Here is a 24,381-nt window from a genome sequence, read left to right as displayed (position 1 = left end):
ATGACAATGTGAAAGAAGTTAGAGATTTTTGCAAATTTATTAAAAATAAAAAACTAGGAAATCACATGTACATAAATATTCACAGTCTTTGCCATGAAGCTCAAAATTGAGCTCAGGTGCCTCCTGTTTCCACTGATCATCCTTGAGATGTTTCTACAGCTTAACTGGAGTCCACCTGGAGCAAATTCAGTTGATTGGACATGATCTGGAAAGACACACACCTGTCTTCATATAAGGTCCCACAGTTGACAGTCAGAGCACAAACCAAGCATGAAGTCAAAGGAATTGTCTGTAGACCTCAGAGACAGGATTGTCTGGAGGCACAAATCTGGGGAAGGGAACAGAAACATTTCTGCTGCTTTGAAGGTCCCAATGAGCACAGTGACCTCCATCATCTGTAAATGGAAGAAGTCCAGATCCACCAGGACTCTTCCTAGAGCTAGAGTTCCTTCATACAGACCATAGCGTCAACTCAGAGAACATGGCACCATTTTGAACTACTGAATGAACCTTTAACGTTTTCAACATTTTTTAAAATCATTTAACCACATACAGCCACACATCCAGGTACAGGTGCTATCAAAATAAATAGAAAATTATACTCAACAAAAATATAAACGCAACACTTTTGGTTTTGCTCCCATTTTGTATGAGATGAACTCAAAGATCTAAAACTTTTTCCACATACACAATATCACCATTTCCCTCAAATATTGTTCACAAACCAGTCTAAATCTGTGATAGTGAGCACTTCTCCTTTGCTGAGATAATCCATCCCACCTCACAGGTGTGCCATATCAAGATGCTGATTAGACACCATGATTAGTGCACAGGTGTGCCTTAGACTGCCCACAATAAAAGGCCACTCTGAAAGGTGCAGTTTTGTTTTATTGGGGGGGGGGGGATACCAGTCAGTATCTGGTGTGACCACCATTTGCCTCATGCAGTGCAACACATCTCCTTCACATAGAGTTGATCAGGTTGTCAGTTGTGGCCTGTGGAATGTTGGTCCACTCCTCTTCAATGGCTGTGTGAAGTTGCTGGATATTGGCAGGAACTGGTACACGCTGTCGTATACGCCGGTCCAGAGCATCCCAAACATGCTCAATGGGTGACATGTCCGGTGAGTATGCCGGCCATGCAAGAACTGGGACATTTTCAGCTTCCAAGAATTGTGTACAGATCCTTGCAACATGGGGCCGTGCATTATCCTGCTGCAACATGAGGTGATGTTCTTGGATGTATGGCACAACAATGGGCCTCAGGATCTCGTCACGGTATCTCTGTGCATTCAAAATGCCATCAATAAAATGCACCTGTGTTCTTCGTCCATAACAGACGCCTGCCCATACCATAACCCCACCGCCACCATGGGCCACTCGATCCACAACATTGACATCAGAAAACTGCTCACCCACACGATGCCACACACGCTGTCTGCCATCTGCCCTGAACAATGTGAACCGGGATTCATCCGTGAAGAGAACACCTCTCCAACGTGCCAAACGCCAGCGAATGTGAGCATTTGCCCACTCAAGTCGGTTACGACGACGAACTGGAGTCAGGTCGAGACCCCGATGAGGACGACGAGCATGCAGATGAGCTTCCCTGACAGTTTCTGACAGTTTGTGCAGAAATTCTTTGGTTATGCAAACCGATTGTTTCAGCAGCTGTCCTAGTGGCTGGTCTCAGACGATCTTGGAGGTGAACATGCTGGATGTGGAGGTCCTGGGCTGGTGTGGTTACACGTGGTCTGCGGTTGTGAGGCTGGTTGGATGTACTGCCAAATTCTCTGAAACGCCTTTGGAGACGGCTTATGGTAGAGAAATGAACATTCAATACACAAGCAACAGCTCTGGTTGACATTCCTGCTGTCAGCATGCCAATTGCACGCTCCCTCAAATCTTGCAACATCTGTGGCATTGTGCTGTGTGATAAAACTGCACCTTTCAGAGTGGCCTTTTATTGTGGGCAGTCTAAGGCACACCTGTGCACTAATCATGGTGTCTAATCAGCATCTTGATATGGCACACCTGTGAGGTGGGATGATTATCTCAGCAAAGGAGAAGTGCTCACTATCACAGATTTAGACTGGTTTGTGAACAATATTTGAGGGAAATGGTGATATTGTGTATGTGGCAAAAGTTTTAGATCTTTGAGTTCATCTCGTACAAAATGGGAGCAAAACCAAAACTGTTGCATTTATATTTTGTTGAGTGTAGTTAAGCTATCAAATTTACATGTATTTAATAAATTATTTAAGTCCTGATTTATGCTTCTGCAGCTCTGTAACTCATGTCGTGTCATGCAATGACGTGCGTGACAGGATTAAAGTTCTCCATCACATCTTTATGCAATTTTTCAGGATTATGCTTTTTCTTGATTTGTCTCTCAAGTTTTTCTTTCTACAATCATTAGCGTGTGCACTGCAAAAACTATTAAAATATGACGGGATTAGAAGCAATGAAACAGAAAAGTGTCAAATCACAGTCCTTTGAGCAGGTGCACGTCAGGGTGTGGGTCCCGTGTCTAACAGCCCGCAGACATGATCATTACCATGATTACAAACCTGGGTCAAGTTTTTAATCATGGAAATGACTCCGGTACCCACGTCCTCAAATCAGTGATCATCAGTGCTGAAATCTCTGTGACCGGGCACGTCCAGACTGCTTTGTCCGGTACATGACAGCGGTTTTTAAAGGATATGCATTGCAATCGGACCGGACTTTTTGTCCGATGTGAGCGAAAATCCGGTATATATGGTGTTTATAACATGGAAAACCATATGAAAGCATTGCGACTTTTGCTTTTGTCCGATCAGTTTGAATATCCTGTTTATACAATGATGTTTTTACTGTATTTAACAATCTCAGCATATGAGGTCTGTTAGAAAACTATCCGACCATTTTATTTTTTTGCAAAAACCATATGGATTTGAATCATGTGTGATTGCATCAGCCAAGCTTGAACCTTTGTGCGCATGCATGAGTTTTTTCACACCTGTCGGTTGCGTCATTCGCCTATGAGCAGGCTTTGAGTGAGCAGTGGTCCAGCCCCCTTGTCGGATTTTTATTGCGAGTAAATGTCTGAACGATTTGGAGCTTTGCTGCATCAAATTTTTCCAGAAACTGTGAGAGACAGCCAGGTGGACACCATTCAGAAGATTCAGACGGCTTTCAGGGACGATTCTATGGGGATCACACAGATTAAGGAGTGTTACAGCTGGTTTAAAGAACGCCCACAGCGGCTGAGAGCGCACCGCGCTCCGAGCGGCGATCGACAGGCTGAAACGACCAGATCATTTCCAAAGTGAACGCTGTGTTGATCCGGGACGTCGTCTGACTACCAGAGAAATTGCAGAAGAGGTGGACATAGCACTTTTGCGGCACATTCCACTGTTACAGGAGTTTTTGTCATGGAAAGAGGAGTGGAGGAATGCGCCACAGAGCCGCGAATGACGCGGGACAAAAGCACCTCTGTGTTGGTCTCACAGGACGGCTTCCAGTTGCTTGTCAGTCGTGTGAGTATCCGAGAAATTGTGCATGAGCTGGACATACCCCAACATGTCCTGTGAGGCTTCATCACGGCGTTGCTTTGCGCCATGCAGCTCCGTCCCGACGCGCGAATTCCTCCGCTCCTCTTTCCATGACAAAAACTCCTGTAACAGTGGAATGTGCCGTTCATTTCCAAACTGAACGCCGAACGTTGATTCGGGGCTGGACATGTTCTGGCATGTCCAGCTCATCCACAATTTCTCGGATAGTCACACCACTGAAAAGCCACCGGAAGCCGTCTGAAAGCCATCTAAAAGCCGTCCTGTGAGACCAACACGGAGGTGCTTTTGTCCGCGCCATTCGCGGCTCTGTGGCGCATTCCTCCGCTCCTCTTTCCATGACAAAAACTCCTGTAACAGTGGAATGTGCCGAAAAAGTGCTGATGTCCACCTCTTCTGCCATTTCTGTGGTAGTCAGATGATGTCCCGGATCAACACAGCGTTTACTTTGGAAATGATCTGGTTGATTCAGCCTGTCTATCGGCGCTCACAGCGCTGCATGCTCTCAGCCGCTGTGGGCGGTCTTTAAACCGGTTGTAACACTCCTTAATCTGTGTGATCCCCATAAAATCGTCCCTGAAAGCCATCTGAATTTTCCGAATGGTTTCCACCTGGCTGTCTCTCACAGTTTCTGGAAAAATTTGATGCAGCAAAGCTCCAAATCGTTCAGACATTTTACTCGCAATCAAAATCCGACAAGGGGGGTCGACCACTGCTCACACAAAGCCTGCTCACAGGCGAATGACGCAACCGACAGGCGTGAAAAAAGTCACAAATGCACACGAAGGTTCAAGCTTGGCTGATGCAATCACACATGATTCAAATCCATATGGTTTTTGCAAAAAATAAAAAGGTTGGATAGTTTTCTAACAGACCTCGTATGTACCAGTGGCCAGTAGGTGATGCTGTGGAGATGTTAAGAAAAACCTCACTCTCCAGAGGACACACTGACAGCTGTGCACGCTGTGCATTCTATAGCTGTGCATAGCAGAGAGACGTGCAAATGTGTCTTTGACTGACGCAGTCAAGACTTCAAACATGGACATTACAGATGTTATCAGCACCCGCTAAATTTCCTCTTGACCTTGATCAATCATGTTGTGTGTGCAAACATTACCTGTCTGCATGTTCCTTCCCACAATTTTGAGGTGGACAAGCCCCAAACTGCATATTCATGAAGGCAAACACACTAAATGGACAATACTTATTTTATGCATTTTGAGGATACTGTAGAAGAATTTTTAGGTCCATATTTGAACTGTGATGAACTATCAAGTGTCCTGATCCGAACTGTATGTCCTCTGGTTGAACTAGCAGGTGTTCAACCCAAAAAAAGGGCTCTATTAGTCATTTAGTCTGTCAGGGGCTTTCCAAGGCCTTTTAGGTGCTTTCCCGCAAGCCGCGTGCAGGGGCCTCAGGCCAGCTGCACGTGTGGCTGAGGCCACGTGCGGAGGGGGCCTCAGGCCAGCTGCACCTGTGGCTGAAGGTCTTTTAAAAAAATCAGTTGTAAATCCTTCATGTTTTAATGGGAGCATTTGTCACATTGAAATAATGGCCTAACACCTGCTTAGGGTTCACTAGAGGACGCTTCCAATAGAAAACCATGTCTTGGGAATGAAATAAATAAAAAAGTCGAAGGAGGAGCGATGCCCGCGGGTCTCCAATAAATAGACGAGCGCGGTTGTAATATTCAGTCTCTCTAGAGGACTCAGTTTGTCTAAGCTTTGTGTCGAAGGCTTAAATAAACTTAAAAACTCTGTGCATTTTATCTTGCTTAAGGCTGAATTATTCTAAAGTGTTGTGTCATTTTCTAGCATATCACTTGCAATTAGTTTGTGTTATCTAAAAGACGACATCCAGAGAAGACTAAAGACGAGCAGCGACAGAACTTGGCGAGCCAGCTTCAGGAGGGTCCAGGGGCATTCCGGCAGCCTGGGGCAGTCCAGCTCATCCCTCCAGACCATAAATAACAGTGATCACGACTAAAAGGTAAGCAGAAACCTTTTATAACTTCTGCACGATCTGGAGGAGTGAGTCGGGATTTCCGCCCAAGTTGACAGGTGATATTTTTTAATTGCCTCTTACCCAAAAGAACCTGGACTAAGAAAATTGATAAGAGACTAAAAAAGATAAGATTGAAAATTATCAGGCCTTGTAGATAAAATGCTCAGAAGGTGTGTGTGTTCCCGGGAAAAAGAATGTCTATGTGAGTGAAAGGTCAGGAATGTTCATGAACTCTGGTGCGGAAAGAGTGCGTGGAGAACTAACCTGGATGCTTGGGGAATAATTGGTGTTGAAATTCGTTACTAACGTGCCGGCTGATAGCATGCGCTGTAGGGGTTAATTTAGGGGAGTATACTGACAAATAGATACAAGGTAATACAAGGTTATTTAAAGAGTTTAACAGAGACTGAAGTGAAATAAGTGAGAAAAAAAGAGTTTAACAAGAGAATACGTGCAGAGAAAGCACAAGATAAGCGCCTGAGGGGGCGCAGTAGAAATACCGTACGTGATAAAGAGATTTAAAGAGAAAAGTGCAAAGAAGCACAGCTGACAGTAAGTAAAAGAGCTCAATAAAGGACGTCATTTTTTAAGAAAAGAGAAAAACTATAAAAAAATAATAAAATAAATAGAGAGTTAGTGCAGAATACATGAGAATTAATGAAGCAGAAAATAGTGCAGTAAGGCACCAAATACACGCTTGTGGGGCGTGGGAGAAGAATAAGTAATTAAGTACACAGTAATATGAGTTTTTTATAAGAAAAGAAAAAGAGAATATTTTCAGTGCAAAGGCACATTAAGCTCACGAGGAGCTCAGTAAGTGAAAAAAAAAAAAGGCAGAAGAAAGTGCAGAAAGGCATAGGATACACACGCGAGGCGCGGTAAGGCGTAGAAATAAATGAAATATTGTATGCTCAGAAAGGAGCTTGTGAAAATAATATATTAAGCACAGGATACGCACACGAGGCGCGGTAAGGCGTAGAAGTAAATGAAATATTGTACGCTCAAAGAGGGCTTGAAAAAAGTAATATATGAAGTTGCTGACAGCGCCGGAGAAGCTGTCTAACGTGAAGAAGAGATACATGCTTAAACAGAACACATTGGTGTTAAGTGAATAAAAAGGTTGTTTAAAGCCGCGGAGTGAAAAGTGGCAGAAGTCTAGATAGAGATATATAGAAAGTTGTTTTTAATAATTTTTGTGTATAAAGCTTTTGAAGATTGGTGTGTGGGAGAGTGGAGCTGTGAGAACTTGCAGGCTGGCTGACATACAAGATTAATGTGAAAGAGTACGAGGGGGAGGTATTTAGACCCAACAGGAGGACTTGGGAGGTGCATGACAGGCAGAGAGGAAAGTGTGAAACAGACAGTGAAGAAAAAGACAGGAGAAGAGTGCTATGTAAATACAGAGAAGGTAGATATTATTTCAAAGAGAGAAAACTAATAAACAAACATAGCAGAAAAAGACGAGAAGCAGAAAGTTAAAAAAAAAAAAAAAAAATTAAATTAGAAGGGAAATAGAAAGTCGGGAGCAAAGACATTAGGAGGTGTTAGGGTTGTAAGAGGATTAAATAAATAAAGTTGGTTATAAATCAAAAGAGATAAAGCTTAGATTATAGTGAAAAAGCTGACAGACTGATCAATGCTTGGGACAGTCATTGATGGGAGACTTAAGTGATGATGAAATAATACTCCCAGAACATTACTTGACTGACGGAGACATCGAAACCCAGGGAATCAGGACACATTTTTGGCTGGAAAGGACCTATTTTGACAGGGTAGGAGCAGAACATTGGCAGGACGAACAAGAGATCAATCAGAAATTATGGCAGATTACTAAGGTAATCAATCTGAAGCAAAAGAAAGAACAATTCCCTCTAATTAATTGGGAGCTGCTGATAAGACGTCTGTGGCATCAGGGTTTAACCCCGTGGCTGGAGCTGCTTTGTGCTGACCCTAATAAAGAACTTAGCATACCATTAAATCATTTAGTAACACTACCAACCGATCCAGGTGAAGAACTGTTTCCTAGGTTGACTCTGACTGTGGTCCCAAGGAAGGTTCGGTGGGAAACAGGTAAATTTTCATATTTAGTTAAAGAAAAAGAAGACGGGCATAGCAGTTGGAAATTTAATCCTTTTAAGGGTTTAAAATACAAAACAGGTGTTACAGCCAGCAAGTTATTGGTCTGGATCAGGACAGCCCCTGAGGGACTACCAGAACACCATAGAAACACCTCACATAGCGTTTGTCAGGGTTACATGGGTAACTCTCAAGGTCAAGGTCGGGAAAGTACCCCGCTAGACTTAGTACTAAGAAAATATCCAGGAAAACGCACTAAGGCCAACCAATGTATGAGAAAGTGGCACAAAAGGTCACATGGGGGCAGGCAATGGCCTTTGGAGGGATCATTTGATCCGGTGATGTGTGAAGCAGTTGCGGTAGAAATACAGAAAAAAGAAATTAAAGATCAGCAGAAGAACGTAAATAACAACAAAAAACGCACTGAAGAAAAAGAAGTTTTAGCCTTGTTCAAGCAGGAAGCACAGAGGCTACAGCAGAAAAGAGAAAAAATGACAGAGGAAAGATCCAAAGAGACTAAAGCCAGTGCACCGAGCTGGGAATCAGAGCCACCCCCATATAAACGTCATGATATGGGAAAGACAGCTGGACAATTTGTATTAGGAACTCGTGAAGAGGACCAAGGCATGGATGTGGAGGGCAAATTCACACTGACACTAAAAGCTCGAGAGCCACAAGGAGACAGGTCCTCAGTCTGTCAAATGGATCATACAAGGTCTCCAAGTCCGAAAGTAAGTGGTCGCACACCACGACCAGCAGGGGGGGCCACAAATAACAGTGACACGGAGGCAGACGAGGATAAAGAGAGAGACCTGAAGGCTCCGCCTGCACATCGAGGTCCACTGAAAACCGTCCCCTCCCACCATAAGTCAGCCGACTGGACCTTCACAGGCTATAGAGGCTCCGAAGAGTGGCACAAGAGCTTCTGTGGCACACTGGATCTGGCCAGAAGAGATAATGAAGAACTAGCTGAGCAACTTCGGCTAGCGAAGGAAAGAATACAAAGACATAGGGACGCCGAGCAAAGAAGAATATTACAACAATCGACGCCCAATCAAGGGAATCACATTATACAGCCACCCACCCGAAAAATTTCTGGTGAGATCATCATTGAGACTGCAAAAGAGGCCCGACTCAGGCAAAGACAACAATGTGTAGCCAAAGACATAGCGGCTTTAGAACAGAATATAACCGACTGGATGGACTGCCTGGAACCAGTCAGTCGCACTCGATCTGGAAGACAGTATGGAGTCCGCACAGAAGAAGAGGAAGACGAAGACCTCATATGCCCATTGGTGGTTAGAAATGGTCATCATGGGTATACCCCATGGAGCTGGACAGACATGGTGGGGCTGGCCAACAGACTGCCAGACATCACCCAAGGAGCTGGGAGATGGATAACTGCCTTAGAAGAAGGCACTGCAGGGGTAACCTTGTCTTTAGGTGACATAAAAGCCTTGCTAATGCATGTCATGGGAAAACATGACACTGAAGAATTAGCAGGAAAGGTTGGACTAACACAAATGATGGGCACTAATCAACATGATGAAGTCCCCTTTAATCGCTATAGAAACTCCATGTGGGAAGGACTGAGAAGAAAGTACCCTGAGGTCTTGGATCCCTCTAAATTGGATGATGATGAGTGGACACCTGAAGAGTGCCCAAAGAAGTTCCTGCACCGATTCCAGAAAAGATGGGCGGAGGAAACAGGAAATGCATGGAACCATTCTCCAGCAACTGAAATCCTGTTTAAAATAACTGTAAAAAAGGCTCTACCAGATGAGGTTCAGAAAGCCCTAGATGAAGTTGTGGGACTATCGAAAATGAATTGGGCTTTATACTCTGAGCATATTTGTCACCATCTTGAAATCTACAAGAAAGAAAAACAAAAAGAAGAAGATGCAGCAAAATCCCTGACGAAAAAATTGGTGCAGATGCAGTTGGGAGAGCTAACCAAAGTCAAGAAAGAAAAAACAAAGACCCAGGCACCAATGATAACCCCTGTTCCTTCTGAGTCGGCAAGCCTAGGCCCTACGGCAAACACTGCTGCCACCATACAGGCACCTGTGGTAACAGCCACACAGAGCCCCCAAGGAGCAGCAGGGAGCACTGCTGCAGGAGAAGTCTCAGCACCAGTGGAGCATCACTATCACTACCATAGCACTGGCACACCCGGAAATGGACCCACCTACAGTCATGGGTGGAGAGGAGAGTCACGGAACTTTCAAGGTCAAAGAGGAGGGTGGCGAAGAGGATCTCGCCAACCTTCATTTGGAAGTAGATTCCAAAACTCAGCTCCCAGGAACAGTCAAGCGGGACCGCCTATGGGACCAACACCCCCAATAGGGGATCAACCCTCTAATGAGTGTTGGAGCTGTGGACAACCTGGACATCGAATGAGAAATTGTCCGGCCCGACCTTGGGTTGGACCCTCTGCCTATTGGCAATAGGGATGCCTAGAGAAGACAGAGGGGGAAACGGTGGCATTGGCTATTTCGATGATACCTAAGGAAGAGCCAACCGTCACTGTTAATATACAAAACAGAGATTTCCCTTTCATGGTGGATACAGGGGCAACATACTCTTGCATAGGGAAAATGGGCGCTCATCTCCCCCTCTCTGGGTCTGTAATTAAGACCATCGGCTTCTCTGGGAAGACTCAAATAATACCGTTTACACGCCCACTTCCTGTAACGATTGCAGGAAAAACAATTGAAGCACCCCTGTTATACTCACAAAATACACCTGTGAATTTGCTGGGAAGAGACATTTTATGTAAGCTACAAACCCAGATAGTGTGTACCCATCAAGGACTGCAAATACACTTTCCTGACGAAGCACTCGCCAACATTATGGTGCTTATGGACATGGAAAACAAGGGCCGACCTGTGCAACCCATGGTATACTGGCTGAAGTTACAACCAGAAAATTCAAATCTCCAACTGGAATGGGAAAAATGGAAGCCCTGGGCAGAACAACACTATGAAGCAGTATGTACACCTAGTTTACCTTTACATGTCACCCTGATGTTCGACGCCAAACAAGAACAAACTGACTATGCATGCTGCTGGGATGCATTGATGAATCAACGGCTGTTTCACATAACCACCACAGAAATTTATTTAGGCCCCCAAGGGGCCGCAGCTTCTGTCAAGCTAACTTCAGCTGAACAACAATGGTATCAAGTGCCGAATGCCACGCCTCATGTGACCCTTTTAGTCTCAGAAAAGTACGAATCCCATGACCTAGGTCCAATGGTAAAGACAGCCTCAGAAGTTGAAGAATGGCAAAACATGGAAAGTCCACAAGTACATCTGTCAAAAGACCAGCAGTTTGTACGAATTAATTTAAAAGTAAATGATGAGGCTATAGCTCAAAAAGTGGAGCTCAATCCTAGACCAGAGGGACAGATGGTGTTATCGGCCCAACAAGAGAAATTGTTAGAGCAAATACCACCAGTGGTGTGGTCCAAAAGCAAAACAGATGTAGGACTAGTAAAAACAGCCTTACCAGTAAAAATAAAAGTAAAACCGGGAGCAAAACTGCCTCACCAAAGGCAGTATCCATTAAAACCTCAGGCTATTGAAGGCATAAAACCAGTAATTAAGGGACTAATGGCAGCTGGAGTTTTAATAAAAACTGCAAGCCCATGCAATACTCCTATCTACCCTATCCCTAAAAACAATACCAAAGAGTATCGGCTGGTACATGATCTGCGTCCTATCAATGCAATTATAGAAATGGATGCACCTATAGTACCTGATCCGCATACTATACTATCAAGCATCCCTGCTGGAGCAAAATGGTACACAGTAATCGATCTGTGCTCAGCCTATTTCAGTGTGCCTGTGCACCCAGACTCACAACATTTGTTTGCATTCACATTTCTGGGACAACAGCTAACGTATACACGGCTACCTCAGGGACTGAACCTGTCCCCAGCCATCTTTAACAAAGTCCTGGCTGAAGATTTACAACACCTTGATATACCCAGTACATTGGTGCAATATATGGATGATCTCCTTATTGCATCAGAGACTCAAGAACAGTGTGAAAAAGATTCATTAATTGTATTGCATGCATTGGCAGATGGAGGTCATAAAGTAAGTAAGGACAAATTGCAGTTCTGCAAACAACAAGTAGAATACTTGGGAAGACAGTTGTGTGGGACCACGCGATGTATAGCCCCAAGCCAAGTGGAGGCTATAATCAAGGCTCCCAAACCCCAAACAGTGGGACAGATGCTTTCATTCCTTGGGATGGCAGGGTACAGTCGGCCGTGGATTTGTGATTATGCTATAAAAACTGCACCTTTGCGTGCCATGATTAGAGCAGTGGGGCAAACAAGCAATGCAGCTCTCCTCGTCTGGACAGATGAGGCAACGGGAGCTTTTGAGGCCCTAAAAACAGACATGCAATCTGCTCCCGCGTTAGGTAACCCAGATTATGGGAAACCTTTCCATTTGTATGTTACTGAAAAAACTGGATATGCTTGTGCTGTACTAATGCAGGAAACAAATGAAGGAAAACAACCATTGGCCTATTATAGTACAAAGCTTGACAACATTGAAACAGGATTGCCACCATGCTATCAGGGTCTAGCAGCAGCTGCCTTTGCATTTCAAAAAGCATCATCCATAATCATGGGACATGCAGTAACGTTGTACACGTCGCCTCAGTTACATGCCCTGCTAACCAGTCAACGTTTTGTCTTAACACAAGCTAGACGCACTGGATATGAAGTTGTGTTGTCCGCCCCAGAAATAACAATACAACGTTGTCACACGGTGAATCCCGCCACCAAATTGACCACACCGTTAGATGGTACTCCACATAACTGTGTGGCAGAGACAGAGAAATTTTTGAGAGCCAGAGAACATTTGTATAATCACGCCATAGATGCAGATCTAACCCTGTTCGTGGACGGCTCATGCTTTCGGGATGCCGCGGGATTGCATGCGGGTATGGGGATTGTTAAACTAAACACGGATGGCGAGACCTTTGAATTACTGGAGTCCCAAGGAATTGATCAGCCTTGTTCAGCCCAACTGGCAGAAATCAAAGCCTTAACTATGGCTTGCCAGATAGCTAAAGATCAACGTGTTAATATCTACACAGACTCAGCCTACGCTTATGGCGTATGTCATGTACATGCAAACATTTGGAAACAAAGGGGATTCCTGAGAGCAGATGGCACCCCTGTCACTCATGGAGAAGCGATTTCCCAACTGTTACAAGCTCTCCAATTACCGTCTGAGGTAGCCATCATTAAATGTGCAGGTCATCAAAAGAATAATAACATCATAGCTCAAGGTAACAATCTAGCAGATGACGCAGCGCGCAAAGGAGCACAAGGAGAAAATATGTTTCCCCTGCTAACCATCCAAGATTGTGCCCCACTGGTTTCACTTGACGCACTGATAGTGGCTCAAAGTAGGGCCAGTGGAGAAGAAAAACGAATGTGGGTTAAACGAGGCGCTATTGAGACACGCAGTCAGGGGCCAGCGGACAAGCTGTGGCGCAGTAGTCATGGACATTTTGTGTTACCCACCAATTTATTACGACATGCAATCATTTGGGCCCACGGACCCGATCATTGTTCGCGAGTCCAAATTATGAACAAACTAAAAGCTGTCTGGTGGTCACCATATATGGCAGCAACAGTGGACCGTTTGTTGAATGAGTGTGAGGTATGTGCACAGTACAAGGTCCGGAAATCATTCACAGCCCCTTTAGCCCACATTCCGGTCCCTGATGGGCCATTCAGACATCTTATGATGGATTTCATAGACATGGGAGCTGAAAATCGAGTTAAACGAATGAGATATGTTTTGGTAGTGATATGCAGATTCAGCCGATGGATTGAGGCAGTAGCCTCTGCAAATCAAGACCATAAAACGGTAGCCAAATTCTTGTGCCGAGATGTCTTTCCAAGATTTGGCATTCCAGATACTATCTCATCTGACAACGGTAGGGTTTTTGTAGCCAAGGTTACACAAGAAACATTCAAACAATTGGGTATCAAACAGAAGTTTGGGTGTGTTTATCACCCTCAATCAAATGGGGCAGTGGAACGGGCTAATGGCATTTTAAAGAACAAACTAGCAAAAATCATAGCAGACAGCAATGGCAAACTAACCTGGCTGGATGCGTTGCCGCTTGCTTTATTGTCAATGCGCTCACAAACTAACCGACTAACCCATTTGACACCATTTGAAGCTCTTACAGGTCGGCCGATGCCTATTCCATACCTGAGAGGACCCTACGAAGGACCATCGCTGGAGCAGCTACAAGACGAATGGCATAATTATCTGAGACAGTTAACCCAAATACACAAAACTATCTTTTTGCAGGTCAAAGGTGCTACAGAAGACAGAGAAGCAGAGATTCCACTCGAAAATCAGAGCATCCAGCCTGGTGATCTGGTTTACGTCAAGGTGTTCAAAAAGAAGTGGGACAGGCCCCGCCGAGAAGGTCCTTTTAAAGTTATTCTTGCCTCACGTACAGCAGTCAAAGTAGACGGTAAGGACACTTGGTTTCATTTAAACCACTGCTGTAGGGTTGGTGGCCCAGCGCCCCTGCGGCCTTGGCAAGCTCGTCTTGGCAGAGCCACCGGGCCAAGGGGGGAAGCAGGAGAAGCCAGAGACCCTACAGCAGCACCGAGGGACGGCCACGCCTCCCTGCAGCCAGAAGAAGCACAGAGGGAAGGCCACGCCTCCCTGCAGCCAGGCGAACACCGGCCAAGGCGCTCACAGAGACTGATTGAACAAAGACGACGCACAGCTTCAGAGAGTAGTGGATCCCTGCCAGATAGAGCAGCGACAGACTCAGATGCAGACTCAGAGACAACTGGAGACGCAGGCCAACAGACAGACAGAAATACAGACCGACAGATAGACAGGCCACAGGAGACATCAGACTCGGACAGCAACTCAGTAGATTTACCGACAGAAGAACCGCAGGAAGTACAACCCAGACAAAGCACAGATACACCACACATCCCTAGTGACAGCTCATCTAGTGATGGCTCACTTAGTAGCACATCTAGTAGCACATCTCAACAGTCATCAGAGCAATGATTAAGGAATTATTCAAGGGATTGACAACACTACTGGTGGTCAGTATGGGAGAAAATAGACATCCAAAACATACAACGGACTGTGCCGTGGCCATGGCCGCAATAGCAGCTAAACAAGGCATTCTAAACACAGGAAAAACATATAATTTGGTATACATTAAATCAAAAGCCTACAAGAACATAGGAATACAGGGAAAGCTGGGGGATTACATATTAGGTGAAGCCATTAGCATCAAATGTGAAGAGGAGGGAACACTCAACATAGAGGTCATTTGTGATAAAAGAGGATGCAGGGAAACCAAGCAAGACGTAACTGTTACAGTACATGAAGCCACAAAATGGGTAAAAATCAAACCAAGGAAAAAGAGGACAATTAGAAGCCTAGAAACAAGCAGTCACTTAGGGAGATGGGATCCCAGTACAGACCTAGCCCGCACACAAGGGTTGAAGACCAATTTATTTTACCAATGGTTGAAATTTTCGGCTAGGCAGATCAGTGAAAAGCCTTGCATAGCCTGTCACCGGAAAGGTGTGATACCTCAGGCTAAACCCCTACCTGATATCAACAACTGTTATAGGAGTCCCCAACATAACTCAGACCAAGCAGAATGCTATACACAATGTGTTATGAAAATGGCAGTAGGTGATGAAAAATATGCTGCCGACAGTAAACTTTGTCCAGTGCCCCTAAGTACAGAAGGAACCGTTCCACCTATGATTAAAATAGAGAAAGGGATGATACACCCATTCTGTATAGCTAAAGGCTTAGTAGCACAATACATAAGCGATTGGCAGGTAGGGACGACCCAGCCAAAACACCACATACAGTGTATGCAAAAGCAGCAAGAATACAAACCGGCCAAAACAGCATGGAACATTACCGTCTGTCACACCCTGCCAGCAGCAGGCATACAGTGTGAACAAATAGTACCGGCCACAGGGGGGTCTGTAATTGGACTGAATCTCACCCATGCTTCATGGGTATCTACTCCAAATTTAGCTAAGGGAACGGTACCCTTAGCTGACATCTTTTGGATATGCGGACAAAGAAGGAAACTCCTGTCATCGCTGTCCCCTAATTGGAAGGGCCTTTGTGCTCCTGTGATGCTCACAGGAGCAATAACAGTAATTGAAATGCCAAATTCAATACAACCCATGCCACAGAAACTTCGTAAGAAAAGAAGAATAATGACGTTTAAAACAGACTACAACATCACAGTAAGAAACGGGATACCAGAAGGGATACCCCGACAGTTAGAAGCCATAGACAGTAGCAGAGTTAAAGCAGATGAAGATGCGGATAAATGGGGATGGGCATTGGCTCTGTTCGGGGTTACTCCAAAAATCCGTTCCAGGTTCCAGGAGGTGCAGTGGATTAATTACTTGTGGTATAATCAGCAAAGATACCTGAACTGGACATTGGCAGCAGTAGGAGCCTTAACCGAACAACTGCACGCCACCTTGCTAATGACAATGCAAAATAGATTAGCTATCGAGATGATGATGGCTGATGAACAAGGAGTTTGTATTATGATCAAAGCCACCGAATGTTGCACAGCTATTCCCATGCGTACAGGGGAAGACGGAAATTTGACAGAGCTCTTAATCACACTTGAAGAGATGCAACAGGAACTGTTAAGTAACTCCATAGGAGGGAGAAATGAAACTGACGATTCTGGATACATTGTAGGGAATGGAATGAATATTGGCCCACTGTTTTCACTGTTTGGGACTCTGAGGAGTGGGTGGATATCATGGAAAGACTGGTTATACCAGATAGGTGTAATTTTGGCACTAACAGGGGTGGCGGTCTTGCTGGTAATATGTTGTGGTATTCCCTTGATAAAATTTCTGGTCAATAAATTGATTTCATCCACAGTAGGACAGCTCCCACTGTTAGCCATCCGAGCCCTGGAAGAAAGCACAAACAAAACAGACAGAGAACCAGAATATATGGAAATGGATGAAATACCAATTATCCTCCCCGACAGCCCCCAGCTCCCTAATATTGTGGCGTACACCCCAGATAGGGAGGACTGGGATGGACCGTGCTTGGTGATATTGTAGACGAGGAAGAAGACATGCACGCACATTTACATTCACACACATGCACCCACAAAAATGAGGGATAGGATAGACAATATCTGAAAGAATGACATGGAGCTGTAATAATGAACGTATATGTATATTACTAGGACACAGGAGTATGGCTGAGAGACCAGACTCCCCTGATCAGGGACCTATGCCTGATCTGCCTCTATCAAGTCTGATTGGACTCTCAGAACTGTTTGGAGAAGAGGATATACAGGAGGGATGGTCGAGACATGATTGGTCGCCACAGCCGCCTTCCATCCAGCAGCTAAACCAGTTGGCAACAGAAGGATCTTCATCGTTCCAGCACCTAGCGATGACGGCTTCACAGAATCTGCCTGCAGCAAGAGTCGGCCCGAGGACTCCACCATCACCTGAAGGACCCTTTGGACTCAGGAACACACCCCTTCCGCAGATGCCATGGAGACAGTCACATGTGCCAGTGGCAACGATACCCTCCAGGGGAGGCAGCCAAGGTCGGCCATATGCAGCAACTGCCCGAGTGCATCCTAGACCCAATTCACTGCTAGGACCTGTCCCCAGCTTTCCACCCCCAAGGCAGGAGAGATATTCTGATCAGCCCAGTACCTCTGGAGGAGGATCAGCAGGGGTGGACCTTAGTCGAACTCACCCACCAGGACAGAGGGGAGCTTTGTACAGGCTGCTAAATGCCCAGAGTGTCCCACCCACTTGCCTGTGCGACATCAACAATACTCCCCCCACACACGAAATGCCTTCCCCCTTGTACTTCCTGTCCCCTGGACTGCACAACCTTAATCTGGTCATGGTCACCCCACAGGACATGGCAATCTTGGTTCGAGAGCTTCGTCTTCCACAAGAGTCTGTTCCAAAAACCTTGGAGCAGCTCCTGCCCCTCACAAATCACATTCCCCATGAGCTATTTGAGGAAATCATGCCACAACTAAGTCAGACAGCTGCATACCTGTTCAGGATACACCGTGACAATGCCAACATCTCTTGTGCTCAGGAGGGCCTCCATACTCAACTGTGTGGTCTTCAGTCTAGTATGGACATGCTAGCCTGCATGATGGAGCATATGGAAAGGGAACAGCTAGGGCTGGCCACCACCACCCTGAATGTGGGCAAGAATTCTCTGGGGGCCCTGTACAACCTGGCCAAGCAGCACAAGGAGCTGGAAAGATCCATCAGAGAACTGCACGACTGTCTGAAAGCCAGAATTCCTGATCCTTCCCCCACTACCCCTGAAAGGCCAACCTCCCCATGTTCCCCAACTTCTCCCAAAACTTCAGATGCTGAGTAAATGCTGAGGAGCGCGGACTGACGTAATGGCACTGAACACGGACTATGATCTTGGTTCTTGAGTTTGAATTGCGGACTGGTTTCAGAAATCTGAGTGTAAATAAAACAAAGAAGGATATATGTTAGTAACAAAGGTTGGGTAAATGTCTGTCCTTACCATCATCTGCGTAACACAGATAAAGCTAAATGCATACACATAGATATCACATTGCAAAGTTATAAAAAGGGGACCCTTACACGGCGTGTTTGTAGATTTAGTAGTAAAGATGCACCATAGGGACCCCTTTTTCTTAAATTATAGCATGCCTCAAGAGACATGCATCGCCTAAATTTGGCGTCTGGCCAAAAAGGGCATTAGAAAACAAGCTGAAAAAGAAGAAAAACAAAGTGGAGAATGTTGAGAAATGGCCTATAATGAAAACCATTATATGATTGACTAAGGCAAATGACTTAAGGACGGACATGAAGGGAAACCATTTATTGTGTTTATCATTTAACTAGACATAGCTGCGCTAACCTTAGAATAGTTTCTTGATTGGTTGACTAAATAGTGGTAACGTAGGCGTTATTTGATGCATTTAAGTAATACATGTGTGACTCTTTAACAAAATAATATGTAGAACCAAGTATAATGGGTTGGAGCCTCTGGTCGAGTGAGACAATAGATGCCAGAAGATGATTGGTTGCACTGATGTCAATGTAAAGCCTTTACTTTGCCATGATTAAGAGGTTGCTGTAACTTGTTTTAGGTGGCCATTTTAAGTGCCTTAAATTATACCAAAACTCAATGTTTGAATGTCACCTTGTGTTGATATAATCCAGCTAATTGATCACCTTGTGCCTTAGTATGTAGGTTCACCTGCACTTCAATATATTTACCGTGTGACGTATCACTGATATTCATATCCGCACCAGAGTTATCAGTACGTCGAGTGATGTGTTTTTCTTTTTTATTGCAATGCACAAATGAGGATGTCTTGTCAGTAAACAACCCAAGAGTATAGTTGATGTAATGGGACTCTTTCGAGTCCCAGAGGAGGGACTGTAGAAGAATTTTTAGGTCCATATTTGAACTGTGATGAACTATCAAGTGTCCTGATCCGAACTGTATGTCCTCTGGTTGAACTAGCAGGTGTTCAACCCAAAAAAAGGGCTCTATTAGTCATTTAGTCTGTCAGGGGCTTTCCAAGGCCTTTTAGGTGCTTTCCCGCAGGCCGCGTGCAGGGGCCTCAGGCCAGCTGCACGTGTGGCTGAGGCCACGTGCGGAGGGGGCCTCAGGCCAGCTGCACCTGTGGCTGAAGGTCTTTTAAAAAAATCAGTTGTAAATCCTTCATGTTTTAATGGGCGCATTTGTCACATTGAAATAATGGCCTAACACCTGCTTAGGGTTCACTAGAGGACGCTTCCAATAGAAAACCATGTCTTGGGAATGAAATAAATAAAAAAGTCGAAGGAGGAGCGATGCCCGCGGGTCTCCAATAAATAGACGAGCGCGGTTGTCATATTCAGTCTCTCTAGAGGACTCAGTTTGTCTAAGCTTTGTGTCGAAGGCTTAAATAAACTTAAAAACTCTGTGCATTTTATCTTGCTTAAGGCTGAATTATTCTAAAGTGTTGTGTCATTTTCTAGCATATCACTTGCAATTAGTTTGTGTTATCTAAAAGACGACATCCTGAGAAGACTAAAGACGAGCAGCGACAATTCCATCCTCAAAATGCACCATTATTACATCAGCCCGCACGTTTTTTTGAGTGCTACGGTGTGTAGTAAATCAGGCCGTCAGTGACCTGCAGCACTAGCAGGGCTCAAAGTAGCACACCAGCTCCTTATCTGCTGAGTTTCTCGCTCTATGACTTAAGAAATAAAAGCAAGTAAATTTTTTAATTTATGATGGTTCAAACTTCATTATTTTATTTTTAAACATTACAAAGAGTAAACTTGCTTTGCTGCACAGATGGTGGAAGGATTTCTTCGTATTATTAAAGACAGTGAGGCTGACGCATGCTGTTGATGATCTGTGTGAATAAATAGACTTGCTGTGTATTTAAGGCAAAGGACAGTGTTGAAGATTTTTATTCGACTTACCTTTCATTTGTGTAAAAAAAAAAAAAAAAAAAAAAGCAACTTGTATCAATCAGACAAATCAGATGGGGTGTTACCTTTGTTCTACAAGAGCCACAAACAGGTCTGGAAAGGAAGCAAAACAAATGTCTCAGTCACTGGATTTGTGAAAAGTGGTTCAGAGTGTGGAGGATTTCTGTCAGACCTTTTACACAATAGGCAAGTGGAAGGCCACGAGAAGAGCGGGAACTTCACTCTGCAGCAGCAGCAAACCTGCAGAAACACACACACTGACAGACGTGCCCACTCAGTCCACAGGGCAGCAGATGTGTCTCTCATTACCTTTCCCCTCTTCAGGCTGTTGTACAGCTCTTTGCTCTGAACAAACTTCTCCATCTCCGCTCGGACCAACACTCGGCGCACGTTGATAACCTCATCCACTGTTAAGGCCAGACTCTCCACAGGGTGGCTGAACTCCTCCTGAAGACAGAACAGCTGGTCAGCTTGAAGTTAAACCCACAGATGCAACAGCCAAGACATGCACCAGCCCACAGAGGCACCAGTCCTCAGAGACACCAGCCCACAGAGGCACAAACCCTCAGAGGCACCAGCCCAGAGAGGCACCAGTCCTCAGAGACACCAGCCCACAGAAGCACCAGCCCACAGAGGGACCAGCCCACAGAGAGACCAGCCCACAGAGGGACCAGCCCACAGAGGCAAAAACCCTCAGAGGCACCAGCCCAGAGAGGCACCAGCCCACAGAGGCACCAGCCCTCAGAGGCACCAGCCCTCAGAGGCACCAACACAGAGGGGCACCAGTCCTCAGAGACACCAGCCCACAGAGGCACCAGTCCACAGAGGCACCAACCCTCAGAGGCACCAGTCCACAGAGGCACCAACCCACAAAGGCACCAACCCACAGAGGCACCAACCCACAAAGGCACCAACCCACAAAGGCACCAGTCCTCAGAGGCATCAGTCCACAGAGGCACCAGCCCACAGATGCACCAGTCCACAGAGGCACCAGTCCACAGAAGCACCAGTCCACAGAAGCACCAACAAAGAGATACACCAGCCCACACATTTTTTATTAATAAACCTTTATTTAACCAGATTAAAAAAAGCCCACTGAGATCAAGACCTCTTTCACAAGAGTGATTTGCCCAAGAAAGGCAGTCGCACATGACATATAAACACAACCGCCAGAAAATACAAGGAACAAGCAAGTGAACAAAGAAAGCCCAAGAGGGGTATTTTCCACCAGTAGCAGTTTAAGATCTAAAGCGGTAACAATTCAAGGTTTAAGACACACATGCTGAAAAGGATTTCCATTGTCGTTTTTTTAAGATAGAAGGGAAAGCTGTCAGTGAAACTAGTTCTGACAGTTTTAGTTGTGACTGGAGAGCATTCCAAGCAAAACTGAAAGCAGTCTTTCCCATCTCTGTTGCAAAGCAAGGAACAGAGAAATGGAAATGTCACTTAAACGTAACAGCTTGCAGTTCTCTATAGAAAAGTGGATAAGTAGGTAGGAACCAAGCAAATAAGAGCCTTGTAAGCCAGTGATCCAGTGTGTAGAGCGTCTTACTTCCAGAAAAGGCATGCCAGCATTAGCGTGCAGTTCACAGTGGTGGGTGAGGCTTCTACTGCCAGTGATAAATCTGAGAGCGCAGTGGCACAACAGACAGAAAGGACTGCACACAAGTGTTGGAAGCACACAAATACACAACACTGCCATAATCAAGTACAAGCAGAAAAGCAGCAGGAGCTCTGAGGGAGAAACATAACTAGTTTCTATAAAAGAACCTGAGCTTCACCAACAATTTAGAGATCAAATGTTTAAAATGAACTTTGACAGAAAGCGCTGCGTTGAGATTGGGCCCAGCGATGGGACGGCTCATGGTGCAGTTCCGTGGCACATTAAGATGATATAGTTCATGTTTGTATTACAGATTCAGGCAGTAAAGGACCTCAGACATCACTGCTGATGCTATTTTCCATTTGTGAACCTTCAGTTGAACCACTTCCTTGATATTTGGCAACACATCAACTCTGTAAGTGAGATAGAGTATCTCGTCAATAGTTTTACATCCTCATTGAAGACAACTTTGGATGCTGTAGCTCCTCTAAAAAAGAGAGCTTTAAATCAGAAGTGCCTGACTCCGTGGTATAACTCACAAACTCGTAGCTTAAAGCAGATAACCCGTAAGTTGGAGAGGAAATGGCGTCTCACTAATTTAGAAGATCTTCACTTAGCCTGGAAAAAGAGTCTGTTGCTCTATAAAAAAGCCCTCCGTAAAGCTAGGACATCTTTCTACTCATCACTAATTGAAGAAAATAAGAACAACCCCAGGTTTCTTTTCAGCACTGTAGCCAGGCTGACAAAGAGTCAGAGCTCTATTGAGCTGAGTATTCCATTAACTTTAACTAGTAATGACTTCATAACTTTCTTTGCTAACAAAATTTTAACTATTAGAGAAAAAATTACTCATAACCATCCCAAAGACGTATCGTTATCTTTGGCTGCTTTCAGTGATGCCGGTATTTGGCTAGACTCTTTCTCTCCGATTGTTCTGTCTGAGTTATTTTCATTAGTTACTTCATCCAAACCATCAACATGTTTATTAGACCCCATTCCTACCAGGCTGCTCAAGGAAGCCCTACCATTATAAAAAAAATTGATTGATTGATTGATTGACATCAAATCAAATCAATTTTAATTATATAGCCCCAAATCACAACAAACAGTTGCCCCAAGGCGCTTTATATTGTAAGGCAAAAGCCATACAATAATTACAGAAAAACCCCAACGGTGAAACGACCACCTGTGAGCAAGCAATTGGCGACAGTGGGAAGGAAAAACTCCCTTTTAACAGGAAGAAACCTCCAGCAGAACCAGGCTCAGGGAGGGGCAGTCTTCTGCTGGGACTGGTTGGGGCTGAGGGGAGAGAATCAGGAAAAAGACATGCTGTGGAAGAGAGCAGAGATCAATCACTAATGATTAAATGCAGAGTGGTGCATACAGAGCAAAAAGAGAAAGAAACACTCAGTGCATCATGGGAACCCCCCAGCAGTCGAAGGCTATAGCAGCATAACTAAGGGATGGTTCAGGGTCACCTGATCCAGCCCTAACTATAAGCTTTTTTCAAAAAGGAAAGTTTTAAGCTTAATCTTAAAAGTAGAGAGGGTGTCTGTCTCCGTGATCCGAATTGGGAGCTGGTTCCACAGGAGAGGAGCCTGAAAGCTGAAGGCTCTGCCTCCCAATCTACTCTTAAAAACCCTAGGAACTACAAGTAAGCCTGCAGTCTGAGAGCGAAGGTGTTATGGTACTATGAGGTCCCTAAGATAAGATGGGACCTGATTATTCAAAACCTTATAAGTAAGAAGAATAATTTTAAATTCTATTCTGGAATTAACAGGGAGCCAATGAAGAGAGGCCAATATGGGTGAAATATGCTCTCTCCTTCTATTCCCTATCAGTACTCTAGCTGCAGCATTTTGAATTAACTGAAGGCTTTTCAGGGAACTTTTAGGACAACCTGATAATAATGAATTACAATAGTCCAGCCTAGAGGACATAAATGCATGAATTAGTTTTTCAGCATCACTCTGAGACAAGACATTTCTAATTTTAGAGATATTGCACAAATGCAAAAAAGCAGTCCTACATATTTGCTTAATATGCGCATTGAAGGACATATCCTGATCAAAAATGACTCCAAGATTTCTCACAGTATTACTGGAGGTCAGGGTAATGCCATCCAGAGTAAGGATCTGGTTAGACACCATGTTTCTAAGATTTGTGGAGCCAAGTACAATAACTTCAGTTTTATCTGAATTTAAAAGCAGGAAATTAGAGGTCATCCATGTCTTTATGTCTGTAAGACATTCCTGCAGTTTAATTGGTGTGTGTCCTCTGGCTTCATGGATAGATAAAGCTGGGTATCATTTGTGTAACAATGAAAATTTAAGCAATGCTGTCTAATAATACTGCCTAAGGGAAGCATGTATAAAGTGAATAAAATTGGTCCTAGCACAGAACCTTGTGGAACTCCATAATTAACCTTGTCTGTGAAGAGGATTCCCCATTTACATGAACAAATTGTAATCTATTAGATAAATATGATTCAAACCACCGCAGTGCAGTGCCTTTAATACCTATGGCATGCTCTAATCTCTGTAATAAAATTTTATGGTCAACAGTATCAAAAGCAGCACTGAGGTCTAACAGAACAAGCAC

General features: G+C 44.6%; 1 protein-coding gene across 1 annotated transcript in view; it reads right to left on the bottom strand.

Moving 5' to 3' along the window:
• spire2 (spire-type actin nucleation factor 2) overlaps nt 1-24,381 on the bottom strand; it is a 245,752-nt gene that overhangs the window by 28,635 nt on the left and 192,736 nt on the right. The window contains exons 11-13 of the mRNA XM_034175653.1: nt 20,487-20,624; nt 20,350-20,417; nt 20,243-20,270 (exon numbers count right to left, since the gene is read on the bottom strand). Coding sequence (XP_034031544.1) covers nt 20,243-20,270; nt 20,350-20,417; nt 20,487-20,624 — 234 coding nt within the window. The remainder of the gene's footprint in view (nt 1-20,242; nt 20,271-20,349; nt 20,418-20,486; nt 20,625-24,381) is intronic.

Source organism: Thalassophryne amazonica, chromosome 8 (assembly GCF_902500255.1).
Source record: "Thalassophryne amazonica chromosome 8, fThaAma1.1, whole genome shotgun sequence".
Taxonomy (NCBI): Eukaryota; Metazoa; Chordata; class Actinopteri; order Batrachoidiformes; family Batrachoididae; genus Thalassophryne; species Thalassophryne amazonica.
This window is presented reverse-complemented; position numbering and strand designations above follow the sequence as displayed.